Below are 21,077 nucleotides of genomic sequence, written 5' to 3'. Positions count from 1 at the left end.
TTATGATTCCAGTATTTAAAAACTCTTTGAATGGCAAGTCCTCTATTGAAAGTAGATGGCTTTCAGTGATACAGAATCTTGAATCGACAAACTAAGATAAATGCTGCCATAATTACTTCCCCCGAAGAAATACTTAACCCCCTGCAAAATCCCTAGCTGTTACCATCCTGTCCTATAGTTTTAAATATTATCCATATAGCAACTCCCCATATTTTACTTTTTTCCCTTAACTCTACATTCATACATCTGTCTACCCAACGTCTGTCTCCATTGAGATAATTAATAGGAATCTCAAATCTCAACATATCCAAGGCAAGATTTGATTTAAACCCTCCAATTTGCTCCTCCACTGTTGTTCTGAAATCTCAGCATCACCATCCTTTGCTTAAAATCGGACTCATCTTTGATTTCTTCTTTCTTCTTCACATCTAACCCATCACCAAATCCTGTCAGGTTTTTCCATAAAAAAACTCCTCCCTATGACTACCACTCCAGTCCAGGCTCTCACCATCTCGCACTTAGGAAACTGCAACAGTCACCTGAATTTTGCCCCACTATAGCTTGTTCTCCATCTATTAAAGGGATATAAAGCAGACCATGTCACTCCCTTACTTACCATCAGACTCAGAATAAAATTTAGATTCCTTACTTTGGGCCCATAGTCCCAAATGATCAGGCCCTTGCCAATCTCTACAAACTTATCACCCACCATTCCTCACCACACTCACTGGACTTGTCTTACTGGCATTCTTTCAGTATAAAAGCTCATTCCTGCTTTGAGATCTTTAGTTTTGTTTCTTTCATTAAAATACTCTTTTCTTTGATCTTGGTGATCTTCTTCTCATCACTCAAGGTCACTGTTCTCCAGTGACCCTATAACTTTGTCTTGTAACCCAGTATATACCCATCACCTAAAATGGTGACTGGCACATGGGTCTTCAATGAGTATTTGTTGAATGAATGGCTGAAATGAGTCTAAATATTCAACAAGCTTCCTGGGCATGGAAACAGTTGTTCCAACTGATCCCTACTTTGAAAGGACAATCCCTCCACGCCCCACCCTCCAAAACAACAACCAACCACCTCCCACAGAAATCCTACCCCAAATCTCCTTAGAAATATACCACATTATAAAAGACTATGCTCTCTATTGGCTGTTGCAAAAATATGAAACAAAACCTGAGCCTCATAGATATGTAGGTTTTATGCACCAAGCAGCATTGCCCCCTTTGGAAACGTTTCTCACCTTTAAGTCAGCCCTTAGTGTGCATGTTTACCTAATTTCATCTAGGTAAAACTGTTATGTGTTGCGGTACAGAATAAATGAAGGAACTAGTGTGATTTGTGGTAGTAACACACTCCCAGAGATGGATATAGGCTCTGCATCTTTCCTAGGAGAGTTCTGACTCACTCGAGACTCTTTGCCTCTACCAAAAAGGAACTTTATAACTTTCTTTGCTACAAAAATAAGGGATCTAACATCAATCTCAATAAAACTTACCAAACTAGTAATTAGGGCCATGGAGCAAAGGAAGCTTAGGATGGAAAATGAATAGCAACCAGGTCAAAATGTCAAATAAAAATGTTCATAAACTTTGCATTTTGTCAAAATGAAGCTTAGAATTCAAGTATCAATTTTTATAGTTCAAGCCACTATAAATCTTATATAAACCTTCTCATGGACCATAGGAACACAGATCAGTTTGTGGAGTATGATTACTTGGGTTCAATTTTTGTCTAAAAAATATAAATTTAATTATGACTCTTAGTAACTATATTTAAACAAAGCTGTTTCTTCAAATTTTTTTTTTACTGTGTTTAGCCAGTAAAGAAAATACTAATGAATGCTTTCTCTTTTTAAGGTAACGGTATTACAAACAAGATTATAGTTGTAAGACTAAACTTCAGGTGCAGATAATCAAATTTGAATGGTACAAGGATAGTATATATATAGAATAAGGCCTTTATATGATTTTGAATCAGATGGCAATATTAATGTTGAAATTAATAACAGCATAAATATATATATGTATATATATGCATATGTATATAGGGAGTGTGAATGAATGAATAAGTGAATGTAAGAATGAGAATGGATATGAATCAGGGCAATCTTTCCTTGGGTTAAATTATAATTACTTCACTATGAAGTGTCTAAACTTCTAAAGAATTTCCTAGTTCTCATTAAAATGCACTTCAAAAAGACCATGAAAACACAAATTTAGTTGACAGGCTACAACAGGATTCAGAAAAAGACACAGTGAATATAGACTTAGGTGCAGTTTCATGCTGGTGATTTTTCTTTTTTAAAATGTAAGCCACTAATTGTTTAAGAAAAAATTTTAAACCAAAAGTTGCATATTAATATTAAACACGAACCAAAACATAAGTGACTTTTAGCACAGTACATACATGCTTACATAAACTCAAATATTTACACATTTAAAACAATTTCCATTTAACATGAAATTTCTGAAATACATAAAAGCATTAATACTTTCTATAAAACTACAGTTAAAACATCAATTTGCTAGAAGCATACAAAACATCAAGTGCTTTCTTGGAGTTTCAAGTTACCTCTTTAAAATAAGATCTTGCTTGCATATATAGTCTTTCTCCAATAATCAGTAAGAACTTTTTTTTCCCCAAGAGGTTTATTTTCCAGGTACATTATAAGCTCAAGAAAACGGACCCAACAATTATGCAATGTAATTATGTCATAACAACTTAATTGCACATAATGCTTTAAAGTAGGTTTGGATGAAGTTCTCAAACACTTTGGTATATGTTCTTCAGGGACTTCTATTAGAAACAACAGGAATTGTAAGTCCCTTCAATCCCCATTTTGCTTTAAAATGGACAAGTCTTTGGTTAAAGTTCTACATTTTGGGCATTTATTATTAATTAAAATGGTCCCCAAACCAATAAATGGTGCTGATGTATTATTAGTTTACAAGACTTCATTTAACTTGTTTCTGATGCAGTGGGAGGCTATAGATATTCATTTATTATAACATGTCATTGATAGTTTCAATCTTTCACTTATAAGCAGAGAAATCAATAGGTTTAGTCAGTATTTCTCTGTTCATTTTCTGTTATAATCTAAACTATACAGTAATTTGCAGTAACTATAGATACTGTTCCACAGTATATGTGATTATGATTGGAAAGATGTATAGAATTAAATTTAGAGTTAGCTTAGTAGGAATAAGTCAGTATTAGACTGTTCAGTAATTCTGCATTAACTATAGTAGGTATTGTCAGGTAATGCTTATTTAAAAACCCCAAACCATTCCATTTACAAGAGAAATTGTTGCAAATGTATAAAACAGCAGATATACAAGGAGAACACCAAACGTACTTTATTAGCACAAAAAAGCAGCCGTAACAAGGCACAGCAAGCGGAAACATACATTAGCAGTCAAAGGGTTAGTGTTGCATACAAATATAGCTTTTCTTTTTTGTGGCCTTGGCAATAGCCATTGGGATGTAAAAGAACTTTCTGTAGCAGCAGGTAAGGAAACTAAGGAGCACTCACCAGTGGTACAGAGCACGTTAACAAAAAGACAGAAGAATGGATTCGACTACTTTAGTGCAAAATGTCCAGGACGGAACTGTAAATTCAGTCCAATACTAAGAAGCAAACACTAGAACTTGGTATTACTTCCAAAATAGCTCACTCAAGTAGTATTGCATACTATTCTAAGTGACAAAAAGGTGCTAAGTAAAGTTATTTACAGATACAATGGTTGTACAGTACCTTTTAAATCAGCAATTTAGGTTTAAGATTTTCCATTAAAAATTAAGTGCACTGAAATTCTATAACTTGTACTTAAGCAATTCAGCTATGAGAGTTTACAACAAAGAGATAAATACTGCCATCTAAATTATGAATTACAGTTTAACAATAATCTCAACAATCAGCAACCACTGTAGTATTATCTGACTTGTTTGGGTATCTTTTAGTCTCATTTTCTTCATGGTTCACAAACTCATCACGGGCATAGAAAAAGATCCAACTTTAATGAATCAGCGATTTGACTGCACATGTCAACTTAAAAAAATCACACGCAGGCCTGCTTTGCAGCAGCTATTCCCAATGTGTTATGTTAAAGCACTCATTTAAAAATGAATACTTAAGGCCTTAAATAAAATTCTAAATAAAATTCTACTACCAACTTTTCATAAGTTTGAAATTTTAAGAACTACTACTTAGAAAACTGGTTTACTTAACAGTACCTTTTGCAGAAGAGAAAAGAGACTGACTATAAACTATATCAACACTTAAGTGAACTGCACTATGCCCTTGTGGCCAGAAAATTGCATTTTTTTCTAAAAGGAAGGCAGTCTTTATTTTTTGGACTTCCAAAGCTTGATTTATAGTAACTACAAACATCACTACTTTTGGAAGGTTATAGAAAAATTCTTAGAAAAAATAATAATTTCAAACATTAGTCACACTGTTGAAATACTCATCCAATATTAATAATTTGTTCTTCAGTAAGAAATAGAATTCTTCATAGCAAATGCCCCAGAGTTGCTTCACTCAGTTAACTACAGCCATTAAAAACCAAACTGTCAGCTAAATCGGCAGAATGTTTTTGTAGCCTTACTGAACACCTGTAGCTGTATCCTCTGTTGTCTCAATAGGCACCACGTTTATCTGAGTAAGTAACAGCAGATTGCACCTGACAAATACTAACACTAAGCTTACATACTGTACTGAAAAAACCTAACACTGATATGTGTGCTTGCTAGAGGTGTACTGCCCGATGCACATAAAAGCAGATCTAGTTAATGCCCTTTGGGGACAGGAGGGTTTACTTTGCCTTGACTGGTTCTCGTTCTAGCCAGCGAACTCTAACTTTTTGTTTATAATGATACTCTTTTAAAAAATCCTGTAACATTGACGGTAAAGGGAGCCCATCAATTCCATCATATGTAGTGCATCTGCAGATGACTGCACGGCAGATGTACTGCAGGCTAAAAGGGAAAGTCCTATTTAGTGATATCGTAAGCAATGGTTCAAAAAACATGCAAGAACTGGGGTCTTTGTAATGTTCCAAAAGTCCTGTTACAGTGGAGGAGTGAAACACACACGGGTCGTGAGCATCAAAACTAAAGTTGTGATTCCACTGTTCAATTCGGGCATGCAGGGATCTGTTGTAGCGACGGAAGCTCACAGAGAAGAGGTAGTCCTCCTGTGCAGAGTCCCTGAGCAAAAATGTACCTTCAGGTTTCCCTTCCAGAAGGGCTTCTGCTTCGTAACGGTCCATCACTCCCCAGTAACAGGGATTACCTGTGATCTGAAGCAAATCCGGCACGAGGCAGTGTATGTAATCAATCTGTGTATGGACTTTCCAAGCTCCCTGTCTGCTAACGTGGGCATGGCTGTCTCCGGATACCTGACGTTGCTTCTGCCTCCGTGACTGCAAACACAGCGTGGTTGTGTCCTCTTCAGAGTCACAATTAGCTTGTGGAATTGCAGAATTGTCCCCATTTATTTCAGTCATTCCAGGAGCTAACTTTGGTCCCAGTTTATATAACGGGTTAACCTGTGCAGTGGCTTCAAACGTATGTATTTGTGCGTTGGGAGGGGGGTCAACCCCTTCTTCAATACTAAGCCGCCTTCTCTCTCGAAGCCTATCTTCTTCATCTTCTGTAGAAACCAAGGATGGATCAAATGTATCAAAAAATGTTGAATGTGGGCTCACAGGGGCTGTATGCTGTTTAATCAAATGCCATTTTTGGGCCAAATCCGAGCCAGCAGGAAAAGGGCATTTCTCAAGCATTAACTCAGAAAGGTGTATTTTTCTTTTATTAGAAAAGAGGGGCTTTGACTGCTTGTTGTAAGTTCTCATGGGAAAACACAAGCCCACAGTATCCTGCAACCTCTGTCTCAGAGAGCGACTTCCTACGGCTCTGCTGGAAACACTGTCCATGTCGTGCACAGAGCTTACACCATATCGCCTCTCTCTCCTTTGAAGTCCACTTCGAGTTCTACCAAACTTTTTATCAGAATCCAGTGAACTCTGTGTCTTTGTAGAACAGGAATGTTTCTTCTTCCCACCCCAAGGAGCATGTCGAGAGTAGGAATCTCTTCTTGCAAGTCTTGTTCCTGGGGTGACACATGAGTCATTATCCTTTTCAATGCTTATTTCAACAATCTGAGGAATTTCAGTGGCACAGTTTTGGTTTCTCCTTGAAGAATTCTTTGAAGGGCTTAACCCCAGTTGTAAGGCAACATTTTCTCTTAAGGGACTGCTTTGTTGCTGAGGAGCTGAGTCTCCTATACTGATGTTTTTGTCTTTGACAGACAAACATCTGTTGGAGTTCATATCCACATTTTCACTACGGCTTCCTCCCTCATGACTGAAGAGATTCTGACACCTGTATTTGAAGTTATTCCACATTTTCCCCACTTTATCCATTGATTATAAGACCTAAAGACAAAAACAGGAAAAGGAGAAAATAAGTTAATCAAAGTAGTGTGTAAAAACAGAAAAGGCAGTAAGTACCCACCCCCCTTCTTCTCATTGGAAATTTCAGGGGTTCTGGTCAGAAATTCACCTTACATTGCCCTGCTAAGGTGATGAGGCTCTTACAGTGTTTGGCAGCTGTAAGGCCATCAGGCCCTTCTGTGGCACCATTATTCAAGCTAGTCCTCACTATCCACTTCCTTTCAGATAGAATACTCAGAACTCAGGGGAAAGGAAACAAACCCTTACACTCTGGTTGTTTTTTTCCTATGCATCGACCTAATTTCATTATGACATTGATTTCTGTCTCCTTTCTTTGATAATTTAGGTTCTGCCTCAAGTATTACAAAGGGGAAGTATGCTCTGTATTGTTGAAAGGTATCTGCATTCAGCTTCTCAAAAGTGATAAATCAGGGCCACATTTCTGTAATACATTAAAATTAGTTTAAAAACCTTTAAGCAGTAATCTTACCAATTTCACTTACCAACTAACTGCCGCTCTACTCATCTGGCAGTCTAAACCTTACAGGTCAATCACCTGTAAAAATTCCATATCTGCCCTCCTCGCCCTATGACATAAATTTTATCCATGATTTTGAAGAAGCAGTTTGAGTATAATGGAAAATAGGAAAAAAGAAAGAGAATATAAAATTTGGGTTTAAATGGAAGATGTCTTTAAGCTTCCCAATTCTTAACCCTGGAAGAGCTTGAAAGTAACAGAGTAATAGAAAAAAAGTTATGATACTTTAGTAAATAAAAAACAAAAACAAAAAATATGCAATTTGGCATCTTTATTCTTACTCCTTTAAAAAAAAATCTAAAGCAGCTTATGGCACTTTACAAGTGAGTTATTTTAAGACTACAACATTTATAGGCACACTCATTCAGTAACCTAAAAGTAAACATTAGATGAAATGGAAAAGCCTAAACTTAAAATTCAACTAGTTTTGTCACAACATGACAGCAAGAAGTTTTTAAAAAGTGTTCTGTTTCTATTTTGCCATTTAGTAAGTATGGCATTTTTTCCTCTGAATTTTTTGTTCATGTTTACTATGTCATTATGTACTATTCTGCACAGTTTAGAATCAGTATCGGAAAACTACCTGAGTTGTTTCTTACAGTGGTGAGAGTCATTAGAGCTGATCCTTCCATAACTAACTAATCCTCTTTGTCAGAAATACCTGCATTTTTCAAGAAGCTGAGTAGGATCAAGAGAAATAAAGAATAAACTTTCTTAAGATGAGTTACATATCTTCCCTTTAGTTTCTTACAGAAAGGGCTCTTGGGCTAACAGTGCTCTTGGACTAGTGACAATGCCAACATAGAGAATTTATGTCTACAAAATCATAAATTGTACTTTCAGATTCTTCTTTATTAAAAGCATACTGTTAAGTGGTATATATTCTAATAAAATCTATTAGATGGAACTGTTAAATCTTATTAAACTCTGTCAGAACATTCTGTCTCTTCCTCGCAAAAAAAATTTTTTTGTAAGCCTTTTTTGAGGCTTACACCATTTGAACTTAACATGCCTGTTGTTATCACTTACTGTTTTTTATATTAAGATTTCACTTATAGTCCTGTTATTTTTAGGACTAATTCCTGCTACATTCCTGTTGACTCCAAAATTTGTAGATCTACTCTTCTGATACCCTAGTCCCTTCTAGCCTGGCTTCCTTCTCATTTCTTTGAGTTGCTTTTTATTTTTACCTAATTCATACATTTATAATTCCAAAGGTGAAATGCTACTACGAGGCTTATAACAAAAAAGAGCATTGCCTGCAACATCCTCTCCATTCTTGATTCCCACTCCCAGGGAATCAAGGAAAATTACTTTGAATTCTGTTAGTTGTTTCTTGCTGCTATTTTCCTCATTGTTTCTAGATAACATGTTCATATTGCTATTGGTTGATAACATTCTATTGGGTGATGGAAATAATTACCCCCCAAATTTTGAGGGCATTATTCCACTGTTCTAGTGGCTTCAACATGGCTGTTGAAAAGTCTAATATCACACCAATTCCCAGTCTTCTGTATGTGACCTGTTTTTATTTCGTGAAAAATTGTACCTCTTCTTTTTCTCCTTAGTGTGGGGCCTTTTCTGCACTCGTTGTGCCAGGCCCTTTCAGTGTCTTTTTATTCCCCCACCTTCCCTCCCTCTCTCCTGACAAGTCCTTTTCATTAGATGCTTGACAACTTAGATTCATCTTTTGATTATCATATATCTTCAAGATTGCATTTCTTTTCATTTTCTATTGGTAGATTTCTTTGGCATCACTTTCTAACAGTTCTCTTGCAGTTACAATTCTTCCTATCACAGTTTTAATTTCCAAGACCATTTTCTTGTTCTCGGAATGTTCTTTTTTAAAAAAATAGATTTATTTATTTATTTACTTTTGGCTGTGTTGGGTCTTTGTTTCCGCGTGCAGGCTTTCTCTAGTTGCGGTGAGCGGGGACTTCTCTTTGTTGCGGTGCGTGGGCTTCTCATTGTGGTGGCTTCTCTTGTTGCGGAGCACGGGCTCTAGGCGTGCGGGCTTCAGTAGTTGTGGTACGCAGGCTCAGCAGTTGCGGCTCATGGGCTTAGTTACTCAGCATGTGGGATCTTCCTGGACCAGGGCTCGAACCCGTGTCCCCTGCATTGGCAGGCAGATTCTTAACCACTGCGCCACCAGGGAAGTCCTGAATGTTCTTTTTAATAGCATCCTATTCTAGCTTCTTGGATATAATATCTCATTTCTCTACGGATACAAAGTTTTAAAATGTTTTCTTTTTTTAACATTTTAAATATTTTTATCTCTTTCTTCTTAGTACCTTATTTTTTTCTCCTTAAATCTTTAGGTCTCTGTTTTTTTACTTCAGAGCCTTCAGTGTCTGATGATGCATCACCACTGACATGCTGATCAGAAGTTCTGTCCACTTGGGGAGGTGGGGGTGATGAGACAATGAGTTGGTTTTTTATTAGGGAATCCTCAGAAGTTAGCATCTGTAAACCTTGTCTCCTGGCTGCTCATCCCAGAGAGAAATGCTCCAATCTCCTGTCTGGGGCATAGACACCTGACTGCCACGTTCTAAGAACAGGGAAAAGGGAATGGTGAGGTCTTAACCTCAATATTCAGACTTTGGCTTAGTCCCTGTTTCTCAAAAGTTGTCCTTATTTTCACAAGATATCCCAACTTCAGTTACGAATAACTTCTTAGATTAAAATTCTCCAGCTCTAACCTGTTGTTTTATCCAAGGTAAAGGAACAGTCGTTTCCAGGCTGCTCAGGGTGAAGGACACATGGGAGACTGATACACAGACTTCCCACCGTTCCTGTTTTCAGCTCCATACTCCATCCTTACCTTCTGAGGTAACTGGTTCCTTGAATTTGGGCCAGCAGCATAAACTGGGTTGCTTCTTTTTAACATCAGGTTTTTAGATCAGCTTTCTCAGTTCTGCTAATTTCTACAAACCTGCTTCTATCAAAAACTTGTTGACCAATCAGGCCTGCTTCTGTCTCCTCTCACTTGCTTTCTATCTATTTGTTTTATTCCTTTCATTTCAGTGGGGTTCTAGGAGGGCGTAAAGATAAAATGCCAAAGTTCAATCTGACATATTTAACCAGAAAGTCCCCCTTTCACTGTTAAAAGAGAGTGAATGGTCCCACATAGAAAATCCCCCACCCAGATTAATGATTTCTTCCAAACAGAGAAAGAGCAGATTTTTCTGGGATGAGGGAATCCATACAATAATGCTGGCTGTAAAACATAATCACCTGGATGTAACTGGAAAAATAGACAGCTTTTTAAACTGTACACAGGTCCCCTCCCAAGAAATTCTGATTCAACTGGCTTGGAGTTGGGCCTGGACACGGCTAGTTTTTATAAGCTCTTTGAGTGATTCTAGAGCAGTGTAAAAAAGCCACTGGCCTAGGGTAGCCTGGTCAGAGGCTCCAATGGTAGTTCTGAAAGGGACAAGTAAAAGGACACTGCTCTGTAGTGGTTGGTGGCATGTGAATAGTACTAAAGAAACTACCTACCACAATCTTATCACTGTTTCTTTTTTTACTTTTGCCATGTATACAAGAGGCCTGCAGAATCTTAGGAGGAACTGTCTAGAACAGTGCCTCTTAAATTATCTGTAGTGAAGAGCCAGTTTCTTTTTAACTTCACAGACTGATTCTTTTGTAAGATATAATAATAAATTGCTTAAAACATGAAATGTAAAAATGAAATGTAAAAAAAGATATATGAAATACAAGTGCCAAGTTTCTTATTAGATTGAACAGATATAAAGTAACTGTTAAATTGCTATAAAGTATTTTAAATTCTTGCTTTAATTTCTATACTTAACCTGTCATAAACTGGTAACAAACTGTAGGCCGGCACCAGTTCATGGTCCATACTTTAAATAGCTCTGGTCTAGAGCTGTGCTGTCTGATATAATGTGGTTACTGAGTCCTTGAAATGTGGCTGGTGCCACATATTGAAATAACAATAGTTTGCATACAACTGGTAAAATATAGTATTAAAATTAATTTCATCTGCTTTTTGCTTTTTAAATGTGGCCACTAGAAAATTTTAAATTACATATATGGTTCAAATTATATTTCTATTGGACAGTACTGATCTAGAGAAGGGGTCAGCAGGCTATAAACCAAGAAGCAAATCTGGCCTGTGGCCTATTTCTGTATAGACTCAGCTAAGAATGGTTTTTACATTTTTAAAAGGGATTAAAAAAACAAAAACAAAAAACCCACAAAGAACATTCGACAGAGACCACATGTAGCCTACAAAGCCTAAAGTATTTTCTATCTGGCTCTTTACAGAAAAAGCTTGTTGACCTTGGTCTAGTGTATGTAAGATTATAAACCACACCACTGCAGAAACTAAAAGAGCAATATTCAAAAAGTACAGAAATCTCTCTTCTCCATGTTTATAAGATAAATTCTGTAGCTATCTAAAGATATTTCTTTGACAAGCAAATTATACCTAAAAAAATGACTGTCCATTTTAGAAAGAGACCAAACTTAAAACCACTTATTCCATATACAGTTCTTTGTAAGCTGTATAAACAAGTGGGACATGCAGAAAACATCTGTACTTGCCAGGTGACAGTAGGCAGTTTCTAACACTAAGCCTTTGGTTCAGTTTCACAGACAGAGCATGAAATTTAGTGGTTTCTCTATTCCTAATGTGGAGACTGCTGCTAGATTGCATCGTGACAAAATACCCTAATTTAAAGAAAGACTATTATGCTTCCACACCCCTTTGGGGACAGAACGTAGATTTTTCCTAAGACGGGGAATGCTATGTGGGCGGCTGTAATACTGGGAAGAAAATCACTGATAGTGATTCATAGAAGAGTCCATGTAAGCATCAGGAAGGCATTTCAACTATCTTACTATTTACAATGTCAGTTCTGAGGTTCTTTTGTTTTCTTGTTAAATTTTTGGAAATGTGTTTGGCTGAAACCCTTTGAGAACTAAATCAAAACTCTATTACTTTATGGTTTTATATAAAGTTACACAGGGCTATAAAAAAGTGTTAAATTTCAATTGTATTGACTCTAGATTGAAAGTTCATCATCTTTCACATTTCTGTACCTGCAGAGTTATCCTTAAAACTATCCAAAGCAAAGTTCTAAAAAGTCATTCCTTCCTTGAAGGACAATCATAATTTGAAATTGGTTTTATAATAATGTAGTAAGTAAAATAGCTTTTGCTGAAAAATGATAGTTAACAGGATAAGCTATAAATCAGAATTATGAAATATCAGAGGTCAAAATTCCATTACTACAAAAATTTACATACATTAAAAAAGTAAAGACCATAGTCAATGGCCCTCTTAATACCAAGTAGTATCTATTACAAAATTTCCACAAAACAAAATAATTGAAATAGTTCCCAGGAGTTCATTTCAATGGGACTTGATCCACACTTTATTAGAAACAAATTAAATTCAACAAGTTTTAAGACGACGTGGCATGCCACAGTGAGCAAAGAGGAAGAATGTGACCCAACTAAAATCCCTCCTCTACTGTTTAGTCTACGTAGACTACTTAAGTCATGGTAATACCTTTCCAATAGAAAGCTCTTCAGTTACAGTACAAAAACTGGGACACATGGCTGATTAAGGTATTTCTGTGCTAAAGTCAGGTACAAGAGGCAGTTTAGGAGATTCCATTTTTGATTGATATTTTGGTGACGTTTCAATAATTTTTAGAAAAAATAATAAAATGTTGAATATTAAAGACTGACCCAGAAATCCAGGGATGCATGGCTATCATAGCTATAGTCCCTTAAAAGAGTCTGAGAACCACTGGAGTTTTTTTAGAAAATTATTTATTTTAAAAATATTTACATACTTTACTGTGACTTGATTTATATTATCCAACTGGATGCCTGTTTATCTTTTATACTGTTATTTAATATTATATTCAACCATATAAAATTGCTGTTTTGTGGGTAATAAATGGCCACATAATTCAACCTCAGAGTTACAGTATTGCACTATAGATAATATATCAATACAGTAGACCATGTACATGTGCACTCAAAAACTGTGGAGTCCACCGACCTACTACACTTGCAGACTTCTTCCCATCTGCTAAGTTATACTTTTACTGAGTTCACTTCCAGACCTGTTCATGCCATTTATACTTATTATTGTAATTAGGTGATTTGTTAATTAACTTAACAGAATGCGGGGGAGTAGGGAAGACTGGGTTGAATGATTTTGAAATACTCAGTAAAAGTGAGATACTTATGTTGCTGAATTAGGTACAGGCAAGAAAATAGTTTTTAAAATTGGAAAAAATATTGCAGAAATACGTAAGGATTCTAAACTCAGAATGTATCAGAAGAGTCTAAATTCTTGTTCTACTTAAAAAACCCAAACTGGAAATCTGAGATGATATATTATGGGTATGGTTTCTGAAAGATAAACAATATGGAACTGGCAGCTAATGGACCTACTCCCAAAGAAAAGGCCTTTGTCCCTCAATAAAAAGACTGACAAACGAACATGCAGTCATGTTCTTAGAGTAAAAATTTTAAGGCATGCATCCCTTTTTATGATTTCTTGCTTTATTAGACTCTGTAGACTACTGTCACTGACTGAATCAAAGGAGAGGTCTTCCTTAATAATCATTTAATTAATTTTATAGTAGTGCCAGGTGGGGGTAGTACAAAGTCCTAATGATAACAGGGAGTCAGGGATGGTGAGCAACGAAGACTTCTCTCTGAGGAGGTGGTATTTCAAAATTTTGTCCTAAAGGATGAGTAAGAATGAATTAGGGACAGTGTTCCACAGGTAGAGGCAGCAGCATTTGCAAAGGTCCTGAAGCAGGAATAAGCATGGCATGAACAATGGCTGAAGCTAACATAGACTAGCAAGTGAAGGGAAGAGTGCCAAGATGAAGTGGAAGAGGTAGGCAGGCCTATAATCCATGGTAAGAGAATAAGAAAGGATGTTGATACTGCACAAAGACTACTACAGAGGTCCACGTAAGAACTCGACTAGGGTGGTGATAGTGGAGATAGATTTGAAATGTTTAGAAGATAAACCTGCAGGATTAAAGATTGCCTTGAAATGGGGGATGAGGAAGAGGTGTCAAAAACGAGTTTCCGGCTTGGGCAAATGGGTGGAAAGAGATGCTATTTCAGAGACAGAAAACACAATAGATAGAGCAGTTTTGGCAAGTGAGGGGTTGAAGAGAGTTAATAAATTCAACTTAGGAAACATTGCAGTTGAGACTGTCATTGAGACATCCCAGTGAAACCTCATCAGTCTGAGTGTATATTCAAATAATGTATTACTATACAGCAGGGGTGATAAACTACTGTTACTTGCATCTATACATATGAATCTCAAAGATATAATGTTTAGAGAAAGATACGAAATTAAGATATACACACTATGAATCAATTTATCTTATAAACAGGCAAAGTCCAAAATATGTTGTTGAGATATGTATACATATATAGTAAGAATATAAAAAGCAGGTAAATGGTTACCTTTGTGGGGAGGGATATAGAATTAGTGAGAGGCACTCAGAAGGCTTCTAAAACACTGTTAATTTCCTATTTGTTTGGCTGGGTAATGGCTATATGGTTTTTACTTATTAAATATTCTTTAGACTTCACTTACAATTTTACACATTCTTTTCTGTACACGATACATTGCACAATAAAATTTTAAAAATTATACAGCCACATTTTGACCATAATGGGAATTAATAACCAAATATTAAACAAACAAAAAAACCCACTAGGAAAGTAAAAGGCTCTCATAACTCTTAAGTAAAAGAAGAATTCAAAACTGAAAATTAGACTATTTAGAAAATAGCATATTAATATTTGGGGGATTTTTTTTCTGTATGGCAATTTGGTGGTTTATCGAAATGTTCCATTAAAGGAGGGAACTGATATTACAATTTGACAAACCTAGCACGTGCACACTCAAGAGAAAACTATTGGCTTGCTCCATTTTAATTGCAATGTGTGAAACATTACTCTGACCAAAAGAACCCAGAGCAAAAGGTATATTCACAGGCCTATTGTGAATGTTTTGGTGTCTATATTCTATGCCTATCTACTATGAAAGTCATAACTCTTTCTGTAGGCTTGTATACCACTCAAAAATGTTCTGATATTATTATAACTAATGGATCTATATGACTAAATTTCGCTTCTTTTCTAGAATACTACTTTCAACTATATGGTCAATTAAGAATACGTTTGGGGCCTCCCTGGTGGCGCAAGTGGTTGAGAGTCCGCCTGCCGATGCAGGGGATACGGGTTCGTGCCCCGGTCTGGGAGGATCCCATATGCCGCGGAGCGGCTGGGCCCGTGAGCCATGGCCGCTGAGCCTGCGCGTCCGGAGCCTGTACTCCGCAACGGGGGAGGCCACAACAGTGAGAGGCCCGCATACCGGAAAAAAAAAAAAAAAAAAAAAAAAAAGAATACGTTTGCTCCAATAAAGATGTTAAAAAATAAAATAAGTAAAAATAAATAAAAACAATAAAATTATCAAAAAAAAAGAATACGTTTGAAACCACATGCTAATTTCAAGGGATGAAAGAAGTTTAAGAAGTTGTTATATTTCTTTCTTTATATTAAGGGAAATACAGTAGTACATCTTAAAAAAGAAGAAAAAGGACAAATTAAGAGTAACAGTGTTATATAGACTCTACATTAATACCGACCCCCCAAAAAAGACAATTTAAGAGCTATTTCTTTTTCTGATTTTAAAAAAAAAAGTATCTAAAATTTGCATCTCTGCTTCTTCAATTTTACTCACACAATTCTAATTTCCAGTGTCATACAGGAGGGCTCTCCGAACCATCAAAATCCCAGATTCTTAAACCCTGTAGTGATTCTGCCTGAACTTTGCTTAGGGCAACAAACATAATGAAAAGGGCATAGGCAAGAGACAGTCAGTTGAGGGGGTGTGGTAGGGAGGAGGCTGAATTCCAACTTCACCACTTAAGAATGCTGTGAACTTTGATGTAGTCCTTCATATTTCTGAACCTCAGTGTGCCTCTTGATAAAATGAGGATAACAATATCTACCTCATGGGTTGGATGTGAGGATTAGAAACCATATCTATAAAGCCTTTGGCTCCCAGGAGACACTCAGAAGACAGGAACTTTTAAAATGTTACCAGTACTATCTAGCATAAAGCTTTAGCTTCTCTTTCTTTTTAAAAATAATTCTCCCTTTCATTTCTTCTAGAACATGCCACAAATGTCAGTATTTTCCTATGTACAACACATGCGGGATCGCAAGTTCTATTATTAATCATTTAAACCTCTATACTATTCCCTAGGAAACATTACAGGGATTTCAGTGTTCCTTAGCAGTTGAAGCTATAGCTCATCTACAACCTGAACTAAGCATAGCCAATCTGTGTAGTACTGGGCAAGGCCCAGGAACATAATCCTTATTCATTTTTTTGCTTCAAAATTCCTTTTTAGTCTTTAACACCACCACAATTTAAATTTTACCATATAGATACTGCACACCAGGGAGACATAAAATCCTAAGTTATGCTTCCTTTTCTATGGAGAAAGTATCTTATGTAATATACTAACAAACATACTATTCATTGAAATGTTTCTTATCTGGCCAGCATTACTGGCAGACTGTGGTGGAACACAAAGAACATGTGCTTTCGCTTCAGAGAGCCCTAAAAGCAAATTCAAGCACTCACTAGCTGTGTGAAATCTAAGCCTCAGCCTTTCCATCTAAAAACAGGAACAACTACCCCTCTCTTACAAGGGTTTTTAAGAGGATAACATGACATAAAGGTATGTACAGCTGAGTCTGTAACAGGGGCTCAAAAATGGTAGCTTCTGTTAGACAACCAATCCACGGGGCAGCAGAAGCTACATGTTGGTGATAGCAGCAAAAAGCAAAACTGTTTCTACTAAGCATCATAACGGTATGTGATTAGTGCTGTCTTGGCAATGCCTGTAACGTTCCCTAGAGCACAGGGCATCAACCCCACCCCTACCCCACAACACACAGGCACACAAATCTCCCTTACGGCCAAAAGGTGAACTAGAAAGAAATGGAGACCAACAAAGCAAAACAACTCTCAGTTGAGAAACCTAGTGGATCAAGCTACCACACTGGTTAGCCTTAACCCAGAAAAGAATCTCTGATTTGGGACTGCTTAACAATGAGCTCACTGTGATCCTGCTAATAATTTACAAAGTATACTCAATAACCAATGGTAAGTGAGCAGCTGTAATCTGGACCATTTCCTTCTCTTGGAAGGATAACCATTTTGTAACTCTAGTAGTTTAGTATCACAAGAAATACAAAGACTCTAAGGACTAAAATGATTTTTTTTAAAAATAGTAACACTTTCCTTCTATTGTTTACCTAAGACTACTTAGAATACAGTTATCATTCCTTTACAAACTAAAGAAGTATACTACTCTCTTCTACGCCAGATTATAGGCCTGAAGAAACCAGGGTCTTCAAATAATTTGACAGCTTGTAATGAATCCAAGAAAGAAAGAAAGAAAGAAAAAAAAAAACCATAATCAGGACAACTTCCTTTGTTTTTTAATCTAGATCTTCAAACTGGCCTAAGTAAAAAGAAATTTTAAACATCTTGAAATTAGTCTATGCTTTAGAAAGATATTTGGGAGGAGTACTGGGAGAGGTAAAGACAAACAGGATACCTTTTAACCATTTAAGAAAACTAATTCCAAGAGAAGCACTCTGACCAAAATTATAGACCAGAAATTCCAAGCAGTATACCCCAGTTTTATGTTGTGTATTTTATTTTTTAAAAATAAGACAATGAGGGACTTCCCTGGTGGTCCAGTGGTTAAGAATCCGCCTTCCAATGCAGGGGACGCAGGTTCGAGCCCTGGTCCGGGAAGCTCCCACATGCCGTGGGGCAACTAAGCGTGCGTGCTCTAAAGCCTACACCACAGCTAGAGTAAAGCCCACACGCCGCAACGAAGATCCCGCGTGCCACAACTAAGACCCGACGCAGCCAAATTAATTAATTAATTAATTAATTAATTTTTAAAAGTCAACTACCCTTTAAAAAAAAATAGGACAATCAAAAAACCTTTAGTTTGTTAACAGAAATGAAATAAAACCTCACCTATCAAAAGTTGAAAAACAGGTAATCTGAAAAGATGATAAAAATATATATTCATTTTAACATTTACTGATACTACATGCAGAAGTGCTTAGCAGTTTGGAAACTGCAAATGAGAAAAGGGCAGTGGGGGCAGGGGCTTTAGAGAGAAGAGAAGTGCTTTGAGCCAGTACACAGACCAGAGCAAGAGACTAAAAAACCTTAGAAAGCATAATAGCCTGGGGTCACAAACTACATGGATAAACGATGTAAGACATTAAAAAAGGAGCAAACATTTAAAAGGAACCATGATGAAGAACTTCAAGCCAATAAATTAAAAAGCTTTTTAAAAAGGGATGGCTAGATTTTCAGAAAAACATAAAATTTCAAAACTGACTAAAAAACAAATGAAAAAGCAAAGCACATAACTCTAAAAGATTTTGAATCAGTAATTAAAAATCTCTGCATAAGAAAAGCACCAACCCAGGCAACCCTGACTTCTGTTCCAGGCAAAAGTCAATCTGTCTAACAACTATGATTTCTAATCACTTGTGGCCAGAGCAAGAGGTTAGGGTCAAAAGAGAAGCGAGAGCCAGCACAGTAAGGCAAGAAAAAAAAAAAAAAAAAAGCAAAACTGATAGGAAAGGAAGAAACAAAACTACCCATTTTCAGATGACATGATTGTCCACATAGAAAACCCTAAGGAATCTTAAAAAAAATTTAAAAAAAAAAAAGGAAAAGAAAACCCAGCAGGGTTACAGGATACAAGATCTATATGCTAAAAACAGACATAAGGAAACTGAAATTAAAATGGATGCAACAGGGCCTCCCTGGTGGCGCAAGTGGTTGAGAGTCCGCCTGCCGATGCAGGGGATACGGGTTCGTGCCCCGGTCTGGGAGGATCCCATATGCCGCGGAGCGGCTGGGCCCGTGAGCCATGGCCGCTGAGCCTGCGCGTCCGGAGCCTGCACGTCCGGAGCCTGTGCTCCGCAACGGGGGAGGCCACAACAGTGAGAGGCCCGCATACCGCAAAAAAAAAAAAAAAATGGATGCAACAAAGAACATGACCTAAAAGAGTAAGGAAACAGGCTGATGGGACATTTCTTTAAAATAATGCCTTTAGGGCCTCCCTGGTGGCGCAAGTGGTTGAGAGTCCGCCTGCCGATGCAGGGGATACGGGTTCGTGCCCCGGTCTGGGAGGATCCCATATGCCGCGGAGTGGCTGGGCCCGTGAGCCATGGCCGCGGAGCCTGCGCGTCTGGAGCCTGCGCGTCCGGAGCCTGTGCTCCGCAACGGGGGAGGCCACAACAGTGAGAGGCCCGCGTACCGCAAAAAAAATAAATAAATAAATAAAAAATAAAATAATGCCTTTAGCCAAAGCCCTAACTTCTGTATGTTCCAGAAGGATGAGGAGATTCAAACTGCAGGGGGAGAAATATGCTAGATATCCTAGAGTTACCACTGCCTTTATACTTCCCAGAGGCAGTGGTGAACTGGAAAAATGGGGTCTACAGTCCACTCCAGAGCCCTATCAGGTCCTCCCCTCCTCTCTATCTCCACTGCCCTTCTCCCAGGTTCAGTCTTCATCATCATTTGCATGTATTACTTGAAACAGCTGTTTAAATAGTGCACCTTCCTCCACTCTCACTCCCCTCTAGAACATCTGCCATAAAATTGATCCCAGAATTTCAAGCAGCTAAGAAAAGTCAAGGGACTCGATGTCTGGCTGCTTCCTCTACATCTTAAGAACTCAGCACAAAAGGAGCAACAAAACAACAGTTATCAGTATTATAATTTAGGAATGTAAAGATACAGCTAAAATCATCTCACCTGGAAAAATAACATAACCAATGGGTTGTTTTTAATGTATATAAAGAGTCTCTAAAAAGGAGAATTCTGAGTGGTCACTCTTCAATCCTTCTGAAGATTAAAAACAAAGAAACTCTTAGAAAAAAACTAATATTTCAAATAGTTAAAAATGTAAATAAACAACCAAAAGAGAGTTGTGAGGAGTCTTTCATGGGAGATGTTAAAGAGGATAAGCAACCCTCTGTCTCTAGCAAGCCCAGGTAGTCCTTCCTCTACAAGCAACTGAATTAACTAACCTCAACGATCTGTGACTTTTTTAAATATTAGAATTTAAAATATAAGCATAGCATTCCAAAACTAGACTCAAGTTATTTCAGGTCTAGCGGTAGCACATCAGATACAACTCTGATTCCTAATCATACTACTGTCTGATTAAAGTACAATCCCCTAACGTCCAACATAATGAGTTATCTAGATAGTCTTGAACTCTCTAGCTAGTCATGTTCCAGTCAGGTGCTGATTTAATGTTCAATATAAACACTGCAAGTTTAGTGTCAGCTGCAAAAAAAAAAAAAAAAAAAAAAAAAACCACTAATAAAAGCAATACTGTTCTGTCAACACAAACTTTCCCCTTCCTGTTTTCCCTTAAAAAAACCTTCCTACACAGTTTAAGATATATTTACTTCCCTTACACACAGCTTAAAAATGAGGGTTATTTCACAGATAAAGTAAGTTTAAAAGTTTCAAAGATGAATTGAGCAGCTTAAAGTACACTAATTCTCAATATTCTTTGATAATGAAGGAAGCAGTACTTCATGAAAAACAAAAAATTCTTAGACATTCTGTCAGATCTGAAATGAAGTAAGATTTACTATTTACTTAAACTGTCCACATTATAACTGTTTGAAGTGTAGCAAGTAAAAATTGTAATTGATTGCAGGTAGTTCTGGAAACCCACTTATATAATTCTCCACCTTCTCAAATAATAGGCTAATTCTCACAATAAAATGTCAAACTTTCCAGTTAAACACTTGGACCTAATGTGTATGAATCATTCCACAATTGCTATTTCTAACCAGAAATCACAAATATACATGAATCAAAATCTGAGTTTTAAAAATCTCAACTATTATGTTGAAAGAGCTAGTTTAAGAAATATCTAACCAGAGATTGTCTAAGCTCTACCCCTTATCAAGTTACTTCA

The 21,077-nt window shown here is 37.0% G+C and overlaps 1 protein-coding gene across 8 annotated transcripts in view; it reads right to left on the bottom strand.

Moving 5' to 3' along the window:
- Positions 1–2,046: 2,046 nt before the first annotated feature.
- Positions 2,047–21,077, bottom strand: part of SOCS5 (suppressor of cytokine signaling 5) — a 61,527-nt gene continuing 42,496 nt past the window's right edge. For 7 of the 8 annotated variants that reach the window (XM_060117653.1, XM_060117656.1, XM_060117652.1 and 4 more), the window contains one exon: positions 2,047–6,443. In XM_060117653.1, coding sequence (XP_059973636.1) covers positions 4,821–6,431 — 1,611 coding nt within the window. In that variant the 5' untranslated portion in view covers positions 6,432–6,443 and the 3' untranslated portion in view covers positions 2,047–4,820. Of the gene's footprint in view, positions 6,444–8,873; positions 8,895–21,077 lie in introns of those variants that run through there. The other variant, XM_060117658.1, reaches the window with a different exon arrangement.

This window comes from Mesoplodon densirostris, chromosome 14, assembly GCF_025265405.1.
Source record: "Mesoplodon densirostris isolate mMesDen1 chromosome 14, mMesDen1 primary haplotype, whole genome shotgun sequence".
NCBI classification, from domain to species: Eukaryota; Metazoa; Chordata; class Mammalia; order Artiodactyla; family Ziphiidae; genus Mesoplodon; species Mesoplodon densirostris.
The sequence above is the reverse complement of the archived record's forward strand: the minus strand, read 5'-3'. Positions and strand labels throughout refer to the sequence as shown.